This window comes from Nannobrachium achirus, assembly GCF_963921795.1.
Source record: "Nannobrachium achirus genome assembly, chromosome: 10".
In the NCBI taxonomy this organism is placed as follows: Eukaryota; Metazoa; Chordata; class Actinopteri; order Myctophiformes; family Myctophidae; genus Nannobrachium; species Nannobrachium achirus.
Genome location: NC_137819.1, coordinates 6,568,607 through 6,586,918, shown reverse-complemented (window position 1 = coordinate 6,586,918; position 18,312 = coordinate 6,568,607). Strand labels below are relative to the sequence as shown.

Sequence of the window (18,312 nt, the reverse complement as noted above, 5' to 3'; positions counted from 1 at the left end):
CATGTCATCAACATGGATCAGGAAGACATTTTTTCCCTATTTGTGGAGATAAGCGACCAACGGTCGCTTATCTCCCGATTAGGGAGTCTTACTGGTAACTACAGTAGCCTATTTCGCTTTACAAATGTTGTTCATTATTAAGAATAGCGACTTAAACAACTTTAATTATTAGGTTGTAGGCTGCAACAAATTTGGTAGGGCATCATGTGCATGATGACCAGTAAGACTCCCTAATAGGGAGATAAGCGACCGTCAGGTCACAGCGTGATTTTAGGGCAAAATGTGTAGGAGTAGTGTCCAAAAATGTGTTTGAAGAAATCGGCCTGTTGGCGGCGCTATATGGGACAGATCCATATTGATGAGATGAGTGTGGACATACTGTGTACCGATTTGCGTGATTTTAGGGCAAAATCTGTAGGAGCAGTGTCCAAAAATGTGTTTGAAAAAATCGGCCTGAAGGTGGCGCTATATGGGACAGATCCATGTTGATGACATGAGTGTAGACATACTGTGTACCGATTTGCGTGATTTTAGGGCAAAATGTGTAGGAGCAGTGTCCAAAAATGTGTTTAAAAAATCGGCCTGAAGGTGGCGCTATATAGGACAGATCCATGTTGATGACATGAGTGTAGACATACTGTGTACCGATTTGCGTGATTTTAGGGCAAAAACTGTAGGAGCTGTGTCCAAAAATGTGTTTTGCAAGAATCGGCCTCAGGGTGGCGCTAGAAGAGGGTCATGTGTGAATTGATGGGTGGTGGTTGTGATTTGGCAGGCAAGGAGTATGTGTGCAAAATTTGGCATGGATCGGGGCAACGGTTGCAGAAATATGAGCAGGGCAAAAGTGTGACGTGTGACATGTGACGGACAGACGGACGGACGGACGGACGGACGGACGGACGGACGGACAGACAGCCGGTGGAGGTTTTGATAGTAAGTGCGACGGTCGCAACCATGCACGTGCACTATACTGCCCTGCAAAGTCAAAGTGCCGTAACTGGACATGTTTTCATGGAAGCCAGACAGAGACCAGAATCCTTAATTCAACAATAAATTATTTATATAGGATATAAAGCCCTTTATAGCAATCCAGAAGGGCTCTGCATCATATACTACGTCATAGTGGAACTGGGAACACAGAAAATAGACCTTGACATTACCAGTAAGACTCCCTAATCGGGAGATAAGCGACCGTCAGGTCACAGTATACAGATCCATATTGATGAGATGAGTACATACTGTGTACCGATTTGCGTGATTTTAGGGCAAAATCTGTAGGAGCAGTGGCCAAAAATGTGTTTTAAAAACTCGGCCTGAAGGTGGCGTTATATGGGCCAGATCCATATTGATGAGATGAGTGTATACATACTGTGTACCGATTTGCGTGATTTTAGGGCAAAATCTGTAGGAGCAGTGGCAAAAAATGTGTTTTAAATAATCGGCCTGAAGGTGGCGCTATATGGGACAGATCCATGTTGATGACATGAGTGTAGACATACTGTGTACCGCTTTGTGTGATTTTAGGGCAAAAAGTGTAGGAGCAGTGTCCAAAAATGTGTTTTGCAAGAAGTGCAACTGAGTAGTGGGACTGAGTTACTGGGGCCCAAGGTGGAGGGGCCCTAATTATTTTATACTTTAGCTATTGAAAAATAGCAGATATACTGTACAAGCTCACAGCACGGCACAGAGTGCCGTGCTGCGAGCTTGTAGATCTGCTATTTTTGAAAAGTCGTGAAAATAAGTGCAAATATATGTATTTTAAAGTTTCTGGAACAAAATATTTTGAGATGGGGGTCCGTGGCCAAATACATATCATTTTGGGGGTCCTTGACATGACAAAGTTTGAGCACCACTGACATAGAAACATAGGTTTTTCCAAAAAAAACCTTCAAAAGACATTTTCATGGTTTTAAAAAAAATAGCAGATCTACAAGCTCGCAGCGCGGCACTCGTTGCTGCGCTGTGAGCTTGTATATCTGCTATTATTCAATAGTTAAAGCACAAAATAACGCAGTGTCCTACATTGGTTGGGCATAGTTTTACTGAGGTTAGGCATTGTAGCAATGCCAATCACCAGTTTAACATTCACCAGCCCCATGTGATAAAGAGACCGTCACAATCATCCTAATGGTTGCAGCCACTAAAGCAGTGGTTGTGGTTCTCAAGTTACCTTTTCAGGCCGTGACCCCCCCAGACATAATCATATGTGAACCGGTAACCCCCCACCCTGATAAAGACTTGGAATGTTGGAGTTGGGGCATTCAATATTGTTTGACTCAGTTCCACAGATAAATAGTGAAAATAGCCATTTACAAGCTCACAACACCTCGCGTTGCTGTAGATCGGCTACTGTAGATCATCTATTTTCAAAATGTAGCCTCTTTCTTGTATTATTTGACAATTTGGCAAAAGTTTGACCAGAAAAATGCAGGGCAAAGGTTTTTCCGTTGCCTCTAGGGCAGTGTTTCTCAACCACTATAGGCCTGAAACTGCTTGAAAGCCAGTATTGTATTCATCATTTTAAAAATGATTTAAACTAGTGAAAACAGCCGATCTACAAGCACACAGTTGTGCGACACTACAGTTGTGCGACAGTCTTGTATGATGAAGCAGGGCTTTACTTTACGAAGAAACGTACAAATTTGAAACTTGGAGATACAGAACTTGGAGATACAAGGTTTCTTCCCGACAGTGACGATATTTACACCCCCATATTATGTTAGTGTACCCATGGATTCTTGGGACATGAAAAGTGTGCCCATGCAGAAAAAAGGTTGAGAAACACTGCTCTAGGGAATGTGCATACAACATTTTACACTGTAACACTTAACACAACTCTAACAACAAGGCCACTGGGCCTTGTGAAATTCTTTATACAAACTATTAAGCATTAACACATTTAACAGAGCATTACAATCACAAAATAAACTGATTAAAAGTATTTAAATGCTATTATTAAAAGAGTTAAAATAGTGTAAACCCTATAATGCAAATCTTTTAGATGTCCATCTAAAGTTTCATTCTATGTGTGTTAATTCAGTGTTTATTTTTAGCCTTGAAGATACTGGAAGACTGGAGGAAGGAACGCAAGGAGGGCAGCTTGTTAAATATGATCACACCAGGACACAAGCTGGGTGAGTATTAGAATTAAAGTAATTTAAATGAAAAACAGTGTTGAAAGCCAGTGATATGTCCAAATCCATCTTGTTTGTACAACAGAGTGCTTGTTGTTGCACAAGTGCAGTGCAGAGGTTAGCGCGTGTCTCAGAAAGAGACAGAAAATAGCCGATCTACAAGCTTAGGAGGCAACGCCTTGTGAGCTTGTAGGTCTCAGGGCATGACATTAAAGGTGATACACCATGAAATTTCACTTTTCATATTTTAAAACCTTTTTTTGGGGTCCCACTAGCACCTTCTATCCTCACAAAGTCCCATTTCTGACCGTTGTGTCTTTCTCTGGTTTTGGGAAGGCTAAGGTTAAAAGCATCCCACGGGTTCTTAAAACAGGCTGTCCAGATTTGCTGCCGTCGCTGACGTCATCGACGGCCGTTTTTGAAGGTTTTTCTTTTTTTTTTTTTCTTTTTTTCAAAAACCTTTTTCTCCAAAACTTTTTTTTTTCAAAAAAATTTTTTTTCCAAAAAGATTTTGGGGGCGTGGCGCCGTTCAGGCCAAAGGTGGTACTGCAGCTGAAAATGCTCTGAGAGCCATTCAAAATGAGGAGTGGTAATTTAGCCTCAAACCTTTTGAAAAACGTTTTTGGGACATAAACAATGACAAATACTTTTTAAATGCATGTTGTATCACCTTTAAGGCTTGTCCTGTTGTCCCTTGAGAAACTTGTCCCTTGGACAACTGGCTCTTGGTTTCACCTTTTCTGTGACGCTTGTTGCTGTCTCCAAACAATGAAAGAAAAATAACCAATGGCTCAAATTGGAGATCTCAACATAAGGAAGAACACCAAAAAATGGAAAGTTTTAACGTTTTTTATTTAACCGTTTCCCCACAGTATAACAAGTTTTAATGGATTTTATTTAATGAAAACAGCTCTTAGTGGCAACTTAAACTCAAGGTACTTTACCAAACCAAAGATGTAACTGGAAACCAAAAGGGACCTGGAGATGCCGGCAAAGCTTCTGATTGGTCCCTGAGACTCCCTGACTGGCCAACCAGAAAAAACCATTCACTTTTTGCTATCGGGGGTGGAGTTTGTGCAGTGGAGAATGTTGCTTCAGGCTTTCAAGAACGGTCCGCACTGCACGACACGGCGTGCGTCTAGTACGGCCGCGCGAGGTGATCGCGATTTCGCTCAATATAATGAATAAGCTTCAACAAACTAGTTCACATGGACCTTATCAATGTAACTAAGAGTTACGATTGGGTACATATATTTTAAATGGGCAGAATTACGAAAGCCAGCCTATTATGTGAGGAGAACTATAATCTGGCTGTCATCTTCCTACCCAAGATGCACTGCGCTTTCTCTTTCTATTTCTATTCTCTCTCTGATCCAGAGGATTAAACTAATTAAAACATATATTTTCGGGGGAAAACTACTGTTTTGGTATGTAATTACTATACCCTTTTCTTCCCTTTTTATTATCACGTAGATGTGTTTTTTTGGGTACTAGCTGTAATGAGGCTATGAAAAAAAGAAAAATCCCATCCACTTCCACTATAAAAGAATCTGCAATGGTGATTCTGTCCCACTGGGATTAAACACATTAAAACAAACCCCCTGTTTTGCAATGTAACTACTGTACCTTTGTCTTCCCTTTTTATTAATATCACCTAGATGTTTTTCCTTTGGTACTTTAAATTGCAATAATGAGGCAATGAAAATACCCTCTCCCCCCATTCACTGCCACTATAAAAACAATCTGCCCAGGGTCATCTGTACCACCATAGTAAAAGGGCAGAATGGGGCGGGATTTGCAAAGGGAAGAATTGGTTTAGTCACAGCAAAGTGAAGGAGAATAAGAGAATGAGTGATGTCATGGCCATCCGCAACAACGCTCCTATCAGCTTTGTGGAGGGGGGCCACGGGGGTCTTATCTATGTGTCAAATAAAAAAAACATAAATGACTGTGAAATGGCTCATTTTTATCCAGACAAGTGACTTTTGTGCCTGGACAAGTGAACGGGAAATGTACTTGTCCAAAGACAAGTGCCTCAAAAAGTTCATGTCAAGCCCTGATGGTCAGCTCCTTAGATCAGTGTTTCTCAAACTTTCACATTTCAAGGTTTCCGCTTAACTCTGACAGTCTACAAATGGAACCAAATGGACCCGTCAGGGTCCATTTGGTTCCAGTTACAGACTTGTAAGCGTCAATTTAGACCCCCCATAAAGTAGAGAAATCCACTTTGAGAACCACTGCCTTAGATTAGCTTCAGCTGACATTCCATCCTGACGTGACACAGACTGAGCTCACTGAGCAGAAGAACATGAATATGAGTGCTAATAAGCAACACAGGTTGGCAGGTTTTTGACCAAGGCTGCTCAAACAGATGCAAGACGCCTCTCACAGAACAATGTTCCTCTGAGGTATTCTGTAATGTTGATAAAAAAAAAAAAAAAAAAATCACACCCGTGTGAACTGAGCGGTGGTCATGGAGGCTGTGCAACAGCACTACTGGGTGGGTGCAGCGGGGTTAGTGTGCTTTACAATGCTGTAGTTTCTTCACACACTCTAATTTATTTGACCCTAAAACATTCAGTTTGTTAATAATAATAATAATACTTGACCACACATGCTGACCCACCCTTCCCCCCTGTGTGTGTGTGTGTGTGTGTGTGTGTGTGTGTGTGTGTGTGTGTGTGTGTGTGTGTGTGTGTGTGTGTGTGTGTGAGAGAGAACAACAGCGCCCCTCCCTTAACATGTGTGGTCAGAAAAGGTACTGCAGGCTTGAGGCTACATACACGGACGGACGGCCGGACGGACGGACGCATACACACACGGCCACGTATAGGAGACGGTGTGACCACCGCTCAAAAAAAACAACATTTGTATCCTGTGTGTTGAGCATGATGTCATTTCTGTTGGAGGACGGCTGTGCAATTTGTGTTTTGACCAAGCATACAAGAGAGACAATTTGAATTATTCTGTTTTTACATTTTCTGTACGCCGACAGAAAAGTAACTATAACTTTTTGAGGCACTTGTCCTTTGGACAAGTACATTTCCCATTCACTTGTCTGGGCACAACAGTCACTTATAAAAATGTGAAATTTCACTATAATTTCTTTCTTAAATGCACGCATAGGAGTTAGACATTGAAATAGAATACATAACAAAAGGACTGCTAACGACCTCACCCTCCACTCCATAGTATCGCCAGTCCAAAGTCTGCATACAGCACAAAGCTGCTAGGAGCGTCACATAAAAAGTGAAACCTAGAGCCACAGACAAGTACATTTTTAAAGAGCTTGTCCGGGAGGATTTATTACTTGTCCTGGACAACAGGACGAGCCTTAATGTCAAGCCCTGGACAGGATGTAGTTGGTAGGCTATGAGACGGCCTGATGAAGGTCTAACAGTGACGAGCACCTGGTGGTTGTTCACAGCTGAAGATTGCTTAATTGGTTGTCAGATGTCAGCACAGGTGTTTTTTAATTTGTTTGAGTCCAGTTTTGTTGAAAGGGTGTGCATCTGTGAACAAGGTGAGTAAAGTGTTTCATAAGGTTTATTCTATGTTTGTTATGTTTCATTACAATTATTGACCTATGTTTATTATAAATGACCAATTTAAATACCACATCACACCACACACCGACCATGTAAACGGTGCCTGTGCTTATCGTTGCTGTTATCTTCATATTCAAATTAAAGTAATGCCCTACTTGATCATACTACAGTACAGCATCACACAAAAGCATCAAAAGTAGCAGATCCGCAAGCTCAAAACCACACCATGTTTTGAGCTCGTAGATGAGCTACTTTTGCCATTTTTGAATTTGAATCCCAAAAAGTAAATGTTTTGGACATGAGGTTTCCACCCAACAGTACAGAGACGATATATATTAAGTAACAACTCTATGACAGATCATGTGAACTGCTGATTTCCCAAGTCCATGCCCCTCATCATTCCCAAACCGAGGAGGACTAGGCCCATCATTATTCCCAACCAGAGGAGGACCAAAGAGATACTGCAGAACTAACACTACGGCTCGAATAAGTGAATATTAGCAGCCAACATCTTATCGGAGTCACTCGACCCCCCATGGCCTTCATGTAGGAGCACGAACTGCTTTCCCCATCTACAGCCCAGCCAGCGTAATGTGCTAGCCCGGGTTCAAAAGAAGCCACCCAATGGCCGACAGCAGCCAGCAGGCTCACCAACAGCTGGATCAGAATACAGTGCACTGGCCTCCCGCCCCACTGGGCTTCGCCTTGCCACAACCTTGCACAAGATAATGAGCCTCAGCTAAGGTCTTCCCTGCCACCTTCCCTTGCTTCTAGTGATGGGCAATCCCGTTCATTTCAGTGAACGGATCACGGATCACGGATCACGGATTTCGTTCACATTCACGGTAATGATCCGTTCAAAAGATTTGCTCAAAAGATTCGTTCATAGCGCGATCGTCGCGTGAAAAACACAATCGCGGGAGATTTTTTATTACGTCGTGAGTACTGCCCGCCGTCGCGTCCTGTCTGCCGGCCGGGGATATTAGGGGCACGGTGGCGCAGTGGTTAGCGCTTCGCCTCACAGCTAGAAGGTCCTGGGTTCGATTCCCGCCGGGGGGCGCTGTGGGCACTGGCGGCGTGTTCCTCCCTCCGCGTCATCAGCGCCCACACCCTAGGTGGGGTTGGCGATAGGGCCTTTCTGTGTGGAGTTTGCATGTTCTCCCCGTGTCTCCTAGGGTTGATACCCTCACAAAAACATGCAGTAATCCTGGTTTCAATAATGCCTCCCCCTGGCCTGCCGGGGCGCCTGATGGAGGGGAAAGGAACTGGTTGGAATAACGTGTTCCTTCCACGCGCTACGTCCATACCGGGGAAATCTCCACTGTCAGGTGAAAAGAAGCAACTTGAACTCCTCATGCATAGAAGGAAGCATGAGGTCAGTCCGTTGTCTCCCCAGGCATGGCAGAGGGAGAGCAGAGCCCAGGATTACATAGGTAATTGGCACTGGGTGAAAAATGGGTAAGAAAATTGTGGGATAAAAAAATTAAAAAAGAAAAAGAAGACAAGGCTTGTCACTCCCGCCCACCGATGGAGTTCGCCACTTCATGGAGGATACACTCCACTACAGGCATCGCCCGGGTGCCCCATGCCAGACTACCATGAGAACCATCTATAGCAGGGTTCCCCAATTAGTTTTCCCCAAGGGCCGAATTATGTCTAGGGTACCAAGCCGAGGGCCACAAGATTGCAGGGGGCGACGGCGGCGGTCCCGCTACTCCAGCGACTGCGACATATCAGATATCGTCGTTGTCGGGTGAAAATCTTGTATGTCCAAAACCGTTCGTTTTGCATTCATCATTTAAAAAATGATTTAAGCTAGTGAAAACAGCCGATTTACAAGCACACAACGCCTCGCGGCCGCAAAAGGCCCGCGGGCCGCCTATTGGGGAACCCTGATTTATAGGAAGCCAGTATGACCCTAGAGTCTAGATCATATTCTGGCCTACACCACAAGGGCCAAAGTTCTGGTCCAGAGACTGTGTGCCAAAAGACTGCGACTGACTGGGATGATCAGCACTTACTTGCTGATCTCCTGCAAGTCTGGTCCTGATCGGAAGAAGAGCCTCTGAGGCAGTCAGCTTCCGCTGAACCCGCTGAAGCTATTTCCCACCAGACGTCGAAGTTGGTTACCTCAGCAGTCCACGTAGCCTTCATACTAGCCTGCTCTAGTGTAGCACCAAAGAAACAGCAGTCGATAGCATGAGTTGAGGTTCGTTCCGCTCTGACTAGGGCTCAGCTCGGCCATTTCATCCAGAGAGAGCTCAATCTTAAATTGAGAGAGACAGTGCTGTGGTCCGATTCCAACACGGTGTTACCTGGATACAGCAGGGGTTTTCAAAGTGGGTGACGGGGCACCCTGGGGTGCCGCGAGATCATTTGATAATATTTGGAATTTGTTTGGACACTTGAAGAAATATTTAGTATCATTTTAAACTGGAAGTAAAAGTTATTTTCAGTCAGTTCTAACCAAAATGGCTATTATCTCAACGTTTTCCTCGCAGCATAATCACTAAAATATCGTCACTGTCGGGCAGAAACCTCTGTCGCACAAAACTAGTGAAAACAGCCGATCTACAAGTACGTGTGCTTATAGATCTGCTGTTTTCACTAGTTTAGTACATTTTATAGATGATAAATACAAAAAGAATGGTTTTGGACATACAAGGTTAACCCTAACCCTAACCTGACAACGACGATATTCTATAAATTTAAGGTGCTGGGAGTGAAAATTATAATGTAGGGGTGCCTCCGATTAAAAAAATATTCATAAGGGTGCCCTGAGACAAAAAAGTTTGGGAACCCCTGGGATACAGTACGAGTCCTGCCGACACAAAGTCTTCGTCAGGACCCGAGTATCTGAGATCCAAGAGCTGAAGAAGCATAGTCATGGAGGTTGGTGGACTCGAGGAATAGTCCTTTAGACGCCATCGCCAGAGGAATGACCCTGTCGGATCTAGCCACACCAAACCAGTTCCGCTTCACGCGACAGTTGGCCACCCTCTCCTACTGCCACTGAGGTTTTGATGATGAGACAGCGATCCTCCAGAGAGGCCTCACCCAGGGGCGTCACAAGGGGGGGGAAAGTGGGTCTGAGTTACTAGGGCCCAAGGTGGAGGGGCCGTAACCCATTTAGGCCTAGAATTGTTGAATGCTTTAACTGTTGAAAAATAGCAGATCTACAAGCTCACAGCGCGGCACCGAGTGCCGCGCTGCGAGCTTGTAGATCTGCTATTTTTGGAAAAAGTCTTGAAAATGTGTGCAAATCTTTGAATATATGTATTTTTCAAAGCGAACGCTTGTAACTCAAATTTTGCTTCTGGGTGGTCCCTGGAACTAAATATTTTGAGATGGGGGTCCGTGGCCAAATAAATATCATTTTGGGGGTCCTTCACATGAAAAGGTTTGAGAACCACTGACATAGTAGTCTCTCAAGAACAGACTAACTGAGCTCCAGTTAAGTGAAAAGGACCTTTTCTTTGACGATGGCTGGCCAGATTGCTGACATAGAAACATGGGTTTTTCAAAAAAACCTTAGAAGGATTCAAAAGACACTTATAGAATCGGGTCAACATTCTAATTTTCACGATTTTTCAAAAATAGCAGATCTACAAGCTCGCAGCGTGGCACTCGGTGCCGCGCTGTGAGCTTGTATATCTGCTATTTTTCAATAGTTAAAGCATAAAATAATGATACACAATATGTGTACCCGTTCTAAATGGGTTAATTATTTTTATTCTTTAGCTAAGTAAGCTCAGTGATCATTTTGATAGCAAATTTTGATTTGGTTTTAGTCATAGTCCTTTGAATAAAATGTGATTTCGTTTTAGTCATATTTTTGTCATCTGAAGTGTTTCAGTTTTAGTCGACTAAATATCATACGATTTTAGTCGACTAAATATATAGTTAATTTTCTCACCAAAAGAATATTTTCCGCGGGCCTTGATGGCATCTTAATGCCTTCTTACACTTGGTTGCATGCTGAAAATAGCCTACTTTCTTCTTTTCTTAATCTACAAAATATCTATTTGCCAATAATAGCCGATCTACAAGCTTGTAGATAGTCTATTTTTGGCTGATGTTCCCCCCAGAATAGGGATGCTGAGGTTCAAGTGGTGAAACGTCAAGTATAAAGTCTGTCCTAAATGGAAACTGATATTCTCTCAAGCTTTCCCTGTGACGTACTGTATCTGTAAAGATTAACATATTTGCATACCGTAATATGACATAAATGTAAGGTGTGTCCAAAAAAGATTGAGAACCACAAATCTAGGTTTGTTCTTTGGTACTCTGAAAATGAGTTGAAAATATACGCACTTCCGTTATGCCTGTGCCGTCACAAACCAAATTAGCCGAAGCCTACCTAGTTCAGAAGATATTTTAAAGCTAACTGGCAACATATTTCCGTGAATACTGCACCGTGATTGGTCGAATACCCTTCTGATCTGAAGAGCAGAGATCAAGGAAGAGAGGAGGTATCCGCCGAGTGAGACATGCATTGCGGTTGGAAAAAGGGGGGCTTCAATAGATAGTGCCAAGTAAGTAACCATATATCCGTTGTATCAGTAGTAGGCTACTCAGTAGACAGTTGTCTGGCTTTAGCGCAAAACCAGGGGTGAAGAGACCAGTCTGTTCTGTGCAACCTCCCCTATGTCAGGTAGAGCAGGAAGTAACATAGTCGAACAGATGTAATCTCTCGGAACGGTTTGTGGTTAGTGAAACTGTGTTTCTGATTAGGGTAATGTCTGAACTGTAAGATGAAACCAGTGACTTTGTCTGAACGCGTTGGCATTATTCCCATCAGATCCGAGGGTGTGTGTAGGTATTAGGCTAGTCTACAAAGTAGGTTATTCTACAATAACTTGGCCCATGTTGCTGAAGTAACTGACTACTAGAATGCTCAATATTCTCTTCAGATTATGTAGGCTTTAAATGCCAATAAGAGGGATGTTGCTTTTAACACCAGTGTTACCTGCTCTCTGATTTACCTGAATATTGCATCAAAGCAGCTTTCGGGTCAGGTGCAGATTCATGCATACTGATAGTCCTGTCACTCATTACCAGTGGCGTCAGTTCAGAAAAAGCTAAGGTATGGCAACATGACTGGTGTCTTGCACGCAAGACACCAGTCATGTTGCCATAACTTAGCAACAGGCATGATGATACATTTATTTTTCCGTTTCTACGGTTTCTTGGGCTGGATATGGCAGCCTGGAACAGTTGTTCAAGTGCAGCTAAACTTGGCATGTTAGTAAACCTACCGCAATTAACAATGATGCTTTGCACCTGTGCAGCTGACCTGCTGAACCTGGGAATATACCATATATTGTCAATATGGGGAGAATACAAGTGTGGAGAATATAATTATAATACATACCTTGTTAAAGTGACCATTTTGTTAAACATTTTGTTAAATTTTGCATTTGTAGTTATTTTACTGTAATTTAACAACATAATAACCAGCACAGATAGACAAAGAGACATTCATAGATTTATATTTAAAAGTAACTTTTATTTTTCCCCCCTGGACCCAGGGTATGGCAGCTGCATACCCCTGCCATACCCAATTGACGCCCCTGCTCTAGTAGTAGTTTCCTTAATGCTGCTGTGTCTGTTAACCCTAAAGGGGATTTCCTGTAGGAGGATGCATCAAAGACGTGTGGTAAACCGTGAGCAATTTGATGTCCAACAAACGATAGTTTTATCATAACTGCGTGTGCTCCCGACGGTATACACAAATTAAGGACACAAAAGTAAAGAAAATAAGAAAAATAATAATGAAGTGATGGCAGTCTCTTGATGGTTCTCACATTGTACGCACTGTTAAGAACATCTCTCCTATAGGGCTGTCACGATTATGACATTTTACATGACGCTTAATTGTCAATAATTGCGATTAATGATTCAATTGTGTATTTGTAGTTGACAATTACATTTCTGTTTGGCTTGTAGGCTTTGAAGTTGCACCTGGCAATTATGCCACATAACCTAAATATACAAATAATTTACTGACATATTTGACAACAAAAAGAACATGGATAGTTGAAATAGCCGATCTACAAGCTCACAACACGTCGCATCATGATGCGTTGTGAGCTTGTAGATCTGCTATATCCATTACTTTTTGAACAGTATATTAACATTTCTCAACATGGAAACGATTGACAATTGTGACAAAATAATTGCGATTATCTAAAATAAGTGCGATTAGACTATTTTATGTAATAATTGTGACAGCCCTACTCTCCTATGCTCATTTTATTTTCCACTCATTTATGTAGTCGGTCAGTTCAGGTTGTTTGAACTTATCAATGATGCTGTGTGTGTGTTGACAGACTTAAGGGAAGAGAAAGAACAGGAAACCAACAACATCCAGCTCAGCCCCACGCATCCATCCACATCTGGCGGTCAAGCCCAGGCAAGTCACTCATCTCTGATGCCCAGGAGTAGACAAGCCATTTAATGCTCTGTTGAACCACCAACTAACCAACGGTGTCACCCACAGGTCACTCCAGATGACATCATGGACCCCACAGTTACAAACGCAGTCCTGTGGAACTACCTTTGCATCGGAAGAACAGAGCCAGTCATTGGTCAGCATATACTCTCGTATTTAACTTCTGTCTTGAAATATCTGGTTTATAATGACAACCACAGTCCACTAGCACTACGTATATACAGTACATACTGGACTATGCCTGCAGTATACCTATAGCCTTGTATGCGCACACAAATAAGATGAAGCTGCACCAACCACAGCTCACCTCACACTGCCAACGCTCACCATGGCACACTTGTGTTCACAAACTGCACCTAGCACCTACGGTAGCAGCATGCGAGCCTAGGCCACGTTTAAGGGAAGTTATGTCATGCGGTGCGGGTCTGTTTACATCAGGGGTGTCGCACCAAATTCTGGGCCCTGGGTAGAAGGATTCACTCACATTTTGTGCTTTTAACCATTGACAAATAGCAGATATACTGTATATACAAGCTTGTAGAGCTGCTATTTTTAAAAAATCGTGAAAATTCAAGTCTTTGAATTATTTCAACCCCTTTTTTTTTTTGAAAAACCTATGTTTCTATGTCAGTGGTGCTCAAACCTTTTCATGTCAAGGACCCCCACAATGATATGTATTTGGCCACAGGCTGCCATCTCAAAATATTTAGTTCCAGGGACCCCCCAGAAGCAAAAGCTTAGTTACAAATGTTCACTTAAAAAAATACCTATATTCAAAGATTTGCGCAAATGTTCACGACTTTTAAAACATAGCAGATCTACAAGCTCACAGCGCGGCACCGAGTGCCGCGCTGTGAACTTGTATATCTGCTATTTTTCAATAGTTAAAGCAAAAAATGCGAGTGAATCCTTGTACCCAGGGCCCAGAATTTGACACCCGCAACACCCCTGGACCCCTGTGTGTTGTGTTGGTTCAGTTAACGTGTCTTTCATCTCCTCGCCGTTGTTGTGTTCACTATCTGTGACTGTTCTGTGACACTGTTGTTCCAGGTCTGAGCACGATAACAGAGCACCGGTGGCCAGACAACCCCAGCCTCAACTATTTCCGTTGTCATTGCTGTTCGGACATCATCGCCAGTGTCCGGTACCTGTGTGACTGTCACCTCACATCTGCCAGTCACCGCTACAACTACATAGTGAGTATTTAAGCTCTGTCTAATGCCTAACTCGGGGGTCTTCAACAGGGGGTCCGACCGGTGCCCTTAGAGCAGGGGTTCCCAAACTTTTTTGTCTCAGGGCACCCCAAAAATATATTTTCTAATCCGAGGCACCCCTGCATTATAATTTTCACTCCCAGCACCTTATATTTAGAGCTGAGCATATCGTCGTTGTCGGGTGGAAAACTTGTATGTCCAAAACCGTTCGTTTTGTATTTATCATCTATAAAATGTACTAAACTAGTGAAAACAGCAGATCTACAAGCACACAACGCCTCGCATCGCGGCTGTTTTCACTAGTTTTGTGCGACAGTCTTGTATGATGAAGCAGGGCTTTGCTTTATCAAAAGACCTACACATTTGAAACTTGGAGATACAAGGTTTCTGCCCGACAGTGATGATATTGTAGTGATTATGTTGCGAGGAAAACGTTGACATAATAGCCATTTTGGTTAGAGCTGACTGAAAATAACTTTGTACTTCAAGTTTAAAATTATACTAAATATTTTTTTTAATATTTTTTTAAATATTATCAAATTATCTCGCGGCACCCCTGGACTGCCGTCGCGGCACCTCTGGGTGCCCTGTCACCCACTTTGAAAACCCCTGCCTTAGAGACACAGCAGGGGGGCATGTCATGGGTCACCTCACAATTGGGGGAAATTAATCGATTAATAATCGATTATTGCTTTAGAATAATTAATTTTCGATAAAGGTCCATTTTTTACATCCCTATTGAGAGTCTTCAATTCCACTGGGCCTTAGACATGAAGTCCATGAATTATGATTTCCACGTCACTAACTCAGGGGTCTTCAACATGGGTTCCAGGGCCCTTAGGGGATCCTCAGAGATGCTGCAGGGCCGTAGGGACTTAATTGTATTTATATATTTTTTACATTAACCACTTGAACCCTCACATCCCTATTCTGGGGGGAAACATAAAGAAAATAGCCGAACTATAAGCCTGTAAATCGGCTATGTTTGATGAAGAGGTTTAGTGTAGGGGGGGAAAAAGAGAGCAGGTCACGTCTACAAAGTATTGGGTTTAGAGTAGTAGTTCACTCCAAAATACTACTTCTTTTAGATAATTTACACACGCCATGAAACTGTGAATTTGTGGAGATTCTTTTTGTTTTTGTCCCATTCCAACAGGGACGTGCAGAGAATGTTAGAGAGGCAGGGGATGACATTTCTAAAAGGGCTTGTTGGTGAAAATATCGAAAATAGCCGACCTCCATGCTCACAACGCGCCGCGCTGCGACACGTTGTGAGCTTGGAGCTATTTTCAGTACTTGAGACAAGGTAAATATCTCTTAAATGCTGCCTTCAGGTATGGCATGGAAAGGGGGCATTTGCATTTCTTTCACCACAGTAAAAACTGCATTCATGGTCTGGAGAGGGCCAGACCAGGACTGATATAAGGGCAGGGGCTCAAGCCCCCTTTGGTGTCTATGTGCCCACTTACAACTATGTTTGAATGAGTAACAAGAAAATGTGTCAGTCATTTGTATGACTGATTCAGACAGAACAGTGACTTAAGCCCGTATCAGAGTGTACGGTGGAGACCTATCCACCGCAAATTTGAGGTGGAAAGCTTTCCACCTCAAGTCAGAAAATAAGTGCAGGCCATCATAGTCACGGCCCACGGTGAAGTCCTTTACCCCGTCTAGACCGGTTCAGGTCGACCAATCAGTGAACGGGGTGTAGAGCCTGTCTGTCTGATAGTAAAAACAGAGAGATGTGTTGGGACTCACGGTGGAAAGCTCTCCACCGTGAGGAATGATGTAACGTTGTAGTTTCATGACTCAAAAAGACTACACCGCGGTGTAAAGCCTTCCACCGTGGACCCGACTATGATACAGGCTTTACTCTACATGCTTGCTTCAAGTTGCTTGTTTGTTTGTTTGTTTGTTTGTTTGTTTTGCAGAAAAAGTTGCGTCCTAGTATGGTCCATGATTGGCCAAGCAGTGTGGACCCTAATGAGTATCCTGGAGAGCTGAGAGACCTGGCCCAACAGGTGGAGAGAGATGAAGGATGTGGAAGATTGAGGGTAATTCTTTTTAACCTTTAAATGTTTTTTAAGTATGCGAGACATACTAGTTTCACCCTACTAATGATGTGTTGTTGCCATAATCCCGCTCAGTACAAGGGGAAACTACTGGTGCGACACTACCATCTGCTGGCTTATAACTGAACTTCAGATATAACTGCCAAAATGTCAAAATCCCACCCTAAGGGCACGGTCACTCGAGAATAATATTCTACCTATGAGAGTGGATTCTGCCAACACATTCCAATGGGAATGCAGCGGATTTCTCAAAATATTCGCTCCATTCCCTTTGAAATTGGCAGAATCAATCTCATAGGTAGCATATGCTAGAACAGCACTGCCTGTGGCCAGGGATAGACGGTAGGGCATTCACCAACTATTCGAATATTCGAATATCAAAGTCACTATTCAACGTTGTTCACCGAAGTCGAATATTCGCTTTTATTTATTATTTTTTTATTATTTTTTTCTCTTTAAAAAATATATAGTTTTCGGGGGCACGGTGGCGCAGTGGTTAGCGCTTCGCCTCACAGCTAGAAGGTCCTGGGTTCGATTCCCGCCGGGGGACGCTGTGGGCACTGGCGGCGTGTTCCTCCTCCGCGTCATCAGCGCCCACACCCTAGGTGGGGTTGGCAATAGGGCCTTTCTGTGTGGAGTTTGCATGTTCTCCCCGCGTCTCCTAGGGTTGATACCCTCACAAAAACATGCACGTAATCCTGGTCTCAATAATGCCTCCCCCTGGCCAGCCGGGGCGCCTGATGGAGGGGAAAGGAACTGGTTGGAATAACGTGTTCCTTCCACGCGCTACGTCCAAACCAGGGAAATATCCACTGTCAGGTGAAAAGAAGCAACTTGGACTCCTCATGCATAGAAGGAAGCATGAGGTCAGTCCGTTGCCTCCCCAGGTTGGCAGAGGGAGAGCAGAGCCCAGGATTACATAGGCAATTGGCACTGGGTGAAAAAATGGGTTACAAAAATTGTGGGATAAAAATTATACAGAAATGAAAAAAATATATAGTTTATAAAGCTTGGATAGATAGGAAGTCATAAGAATGAGTTGTCTAAACATTTTAGGCTGTGACCCCCAAAATAAACATATTTGAACTGGGGACCCCCACCCTGACAAGCACTTGGAATTGTAGGTATTACATTTAATATGACTCGGTTCCGCAGATAAATATTGTGAAAATAGCAGATCTACATGCTCACAACGCCTCGCGTTGCGAGGCGTTGCGAGCATGTAGATCGGCTATTTTCACAATGTTCGCCTCTTGCTTACTTAATATTTCACAGTTTGGCCAGTCCTGTCGAATATTCGACTATTCGAATACTTTGAGGTCGAATAATTAGAATACTTAAAATCACTATTCGTGAATGCCCTAATAGACGGTAGACATTGAGGCCCCATTCGGGGACTGCTATGCCTGTCTAACATGATGCTGTCATATTGTCCCATCAAGCGCAGGCTCTGAGTTTTGAAATGAAGCCGTTGTTGGAATATAGGAGACATTATCATTAAATCAGTCATTTTGAAATCTGAAATCTGGATAAAAGCCATAACAAGGGTTCTCCTGTATTCCCAAATACAAGAGGTTATGGTTTTCTTTGATACTTGTAAAGGTCATCTGTGCAGGAATTAATTTCACTGAGCCTCGTCTGTGACCCCCCTGGTAAAAGACGAGGTGTTTTATTTAACTCGGTAACAGTTTAACACAGGTCTCAAATAAATCTCTCCATCTCTATAAGTGACAGGTCCAACTCTTGTATATTTGTATATGTATATTTATCCATACTGTACAGTATACATTATACTGTAGATCATATTTAGAAGTAGGAGTTGACTCAGAAACGATGTTAAAAGATAATAGAAAACATTTATTTACAGCGCTGTAACAGTCATACAACATA

The 18,312-nt window shown here is 43.0% G+C and overlaps 1 protein-coding gene across 2 annotated transcripts in view; it reads left to right on the top strand.

Moving 5' to 3' along the window:
- LOC308293329 (uncharacterized protein) overlaps positions 1–18,312 on the top strand; it is a 69,000-nt gene that overhangs the window by 4,013 nt on the left and 46,675 nt on the right. The window contains exons 2-6 of one of the 2 annotated variants that reach the window (XM_080735791.1): positions 3,054–3,134; positions 13,015–13,097; positions 13,185–13,272; positions 14,187–14,332; positions 16,282–16,404. In XM_080735791.1, coding sequence (XP_080591917.1) covers positions 3,110–3,134; positions 13,015–13,097; positions 13,185–13,272; positions 14,187–14,332; positions 16,282–16,404 — 465 coding nt within the window. In that variant the 5' untranslated portion in view covers positions 3,054–3,109. Of the gene's footprint in view, positions 1–3,040; positions 3,135–13,014; positions 13,098–13,184; positions 13,273–14,186; positions 14,333–16,281; positions 16,405–18,312 lie in introns of both variants that reach the window. The other variant, XM_080735790.1, reaches the window with a different exon arrangement.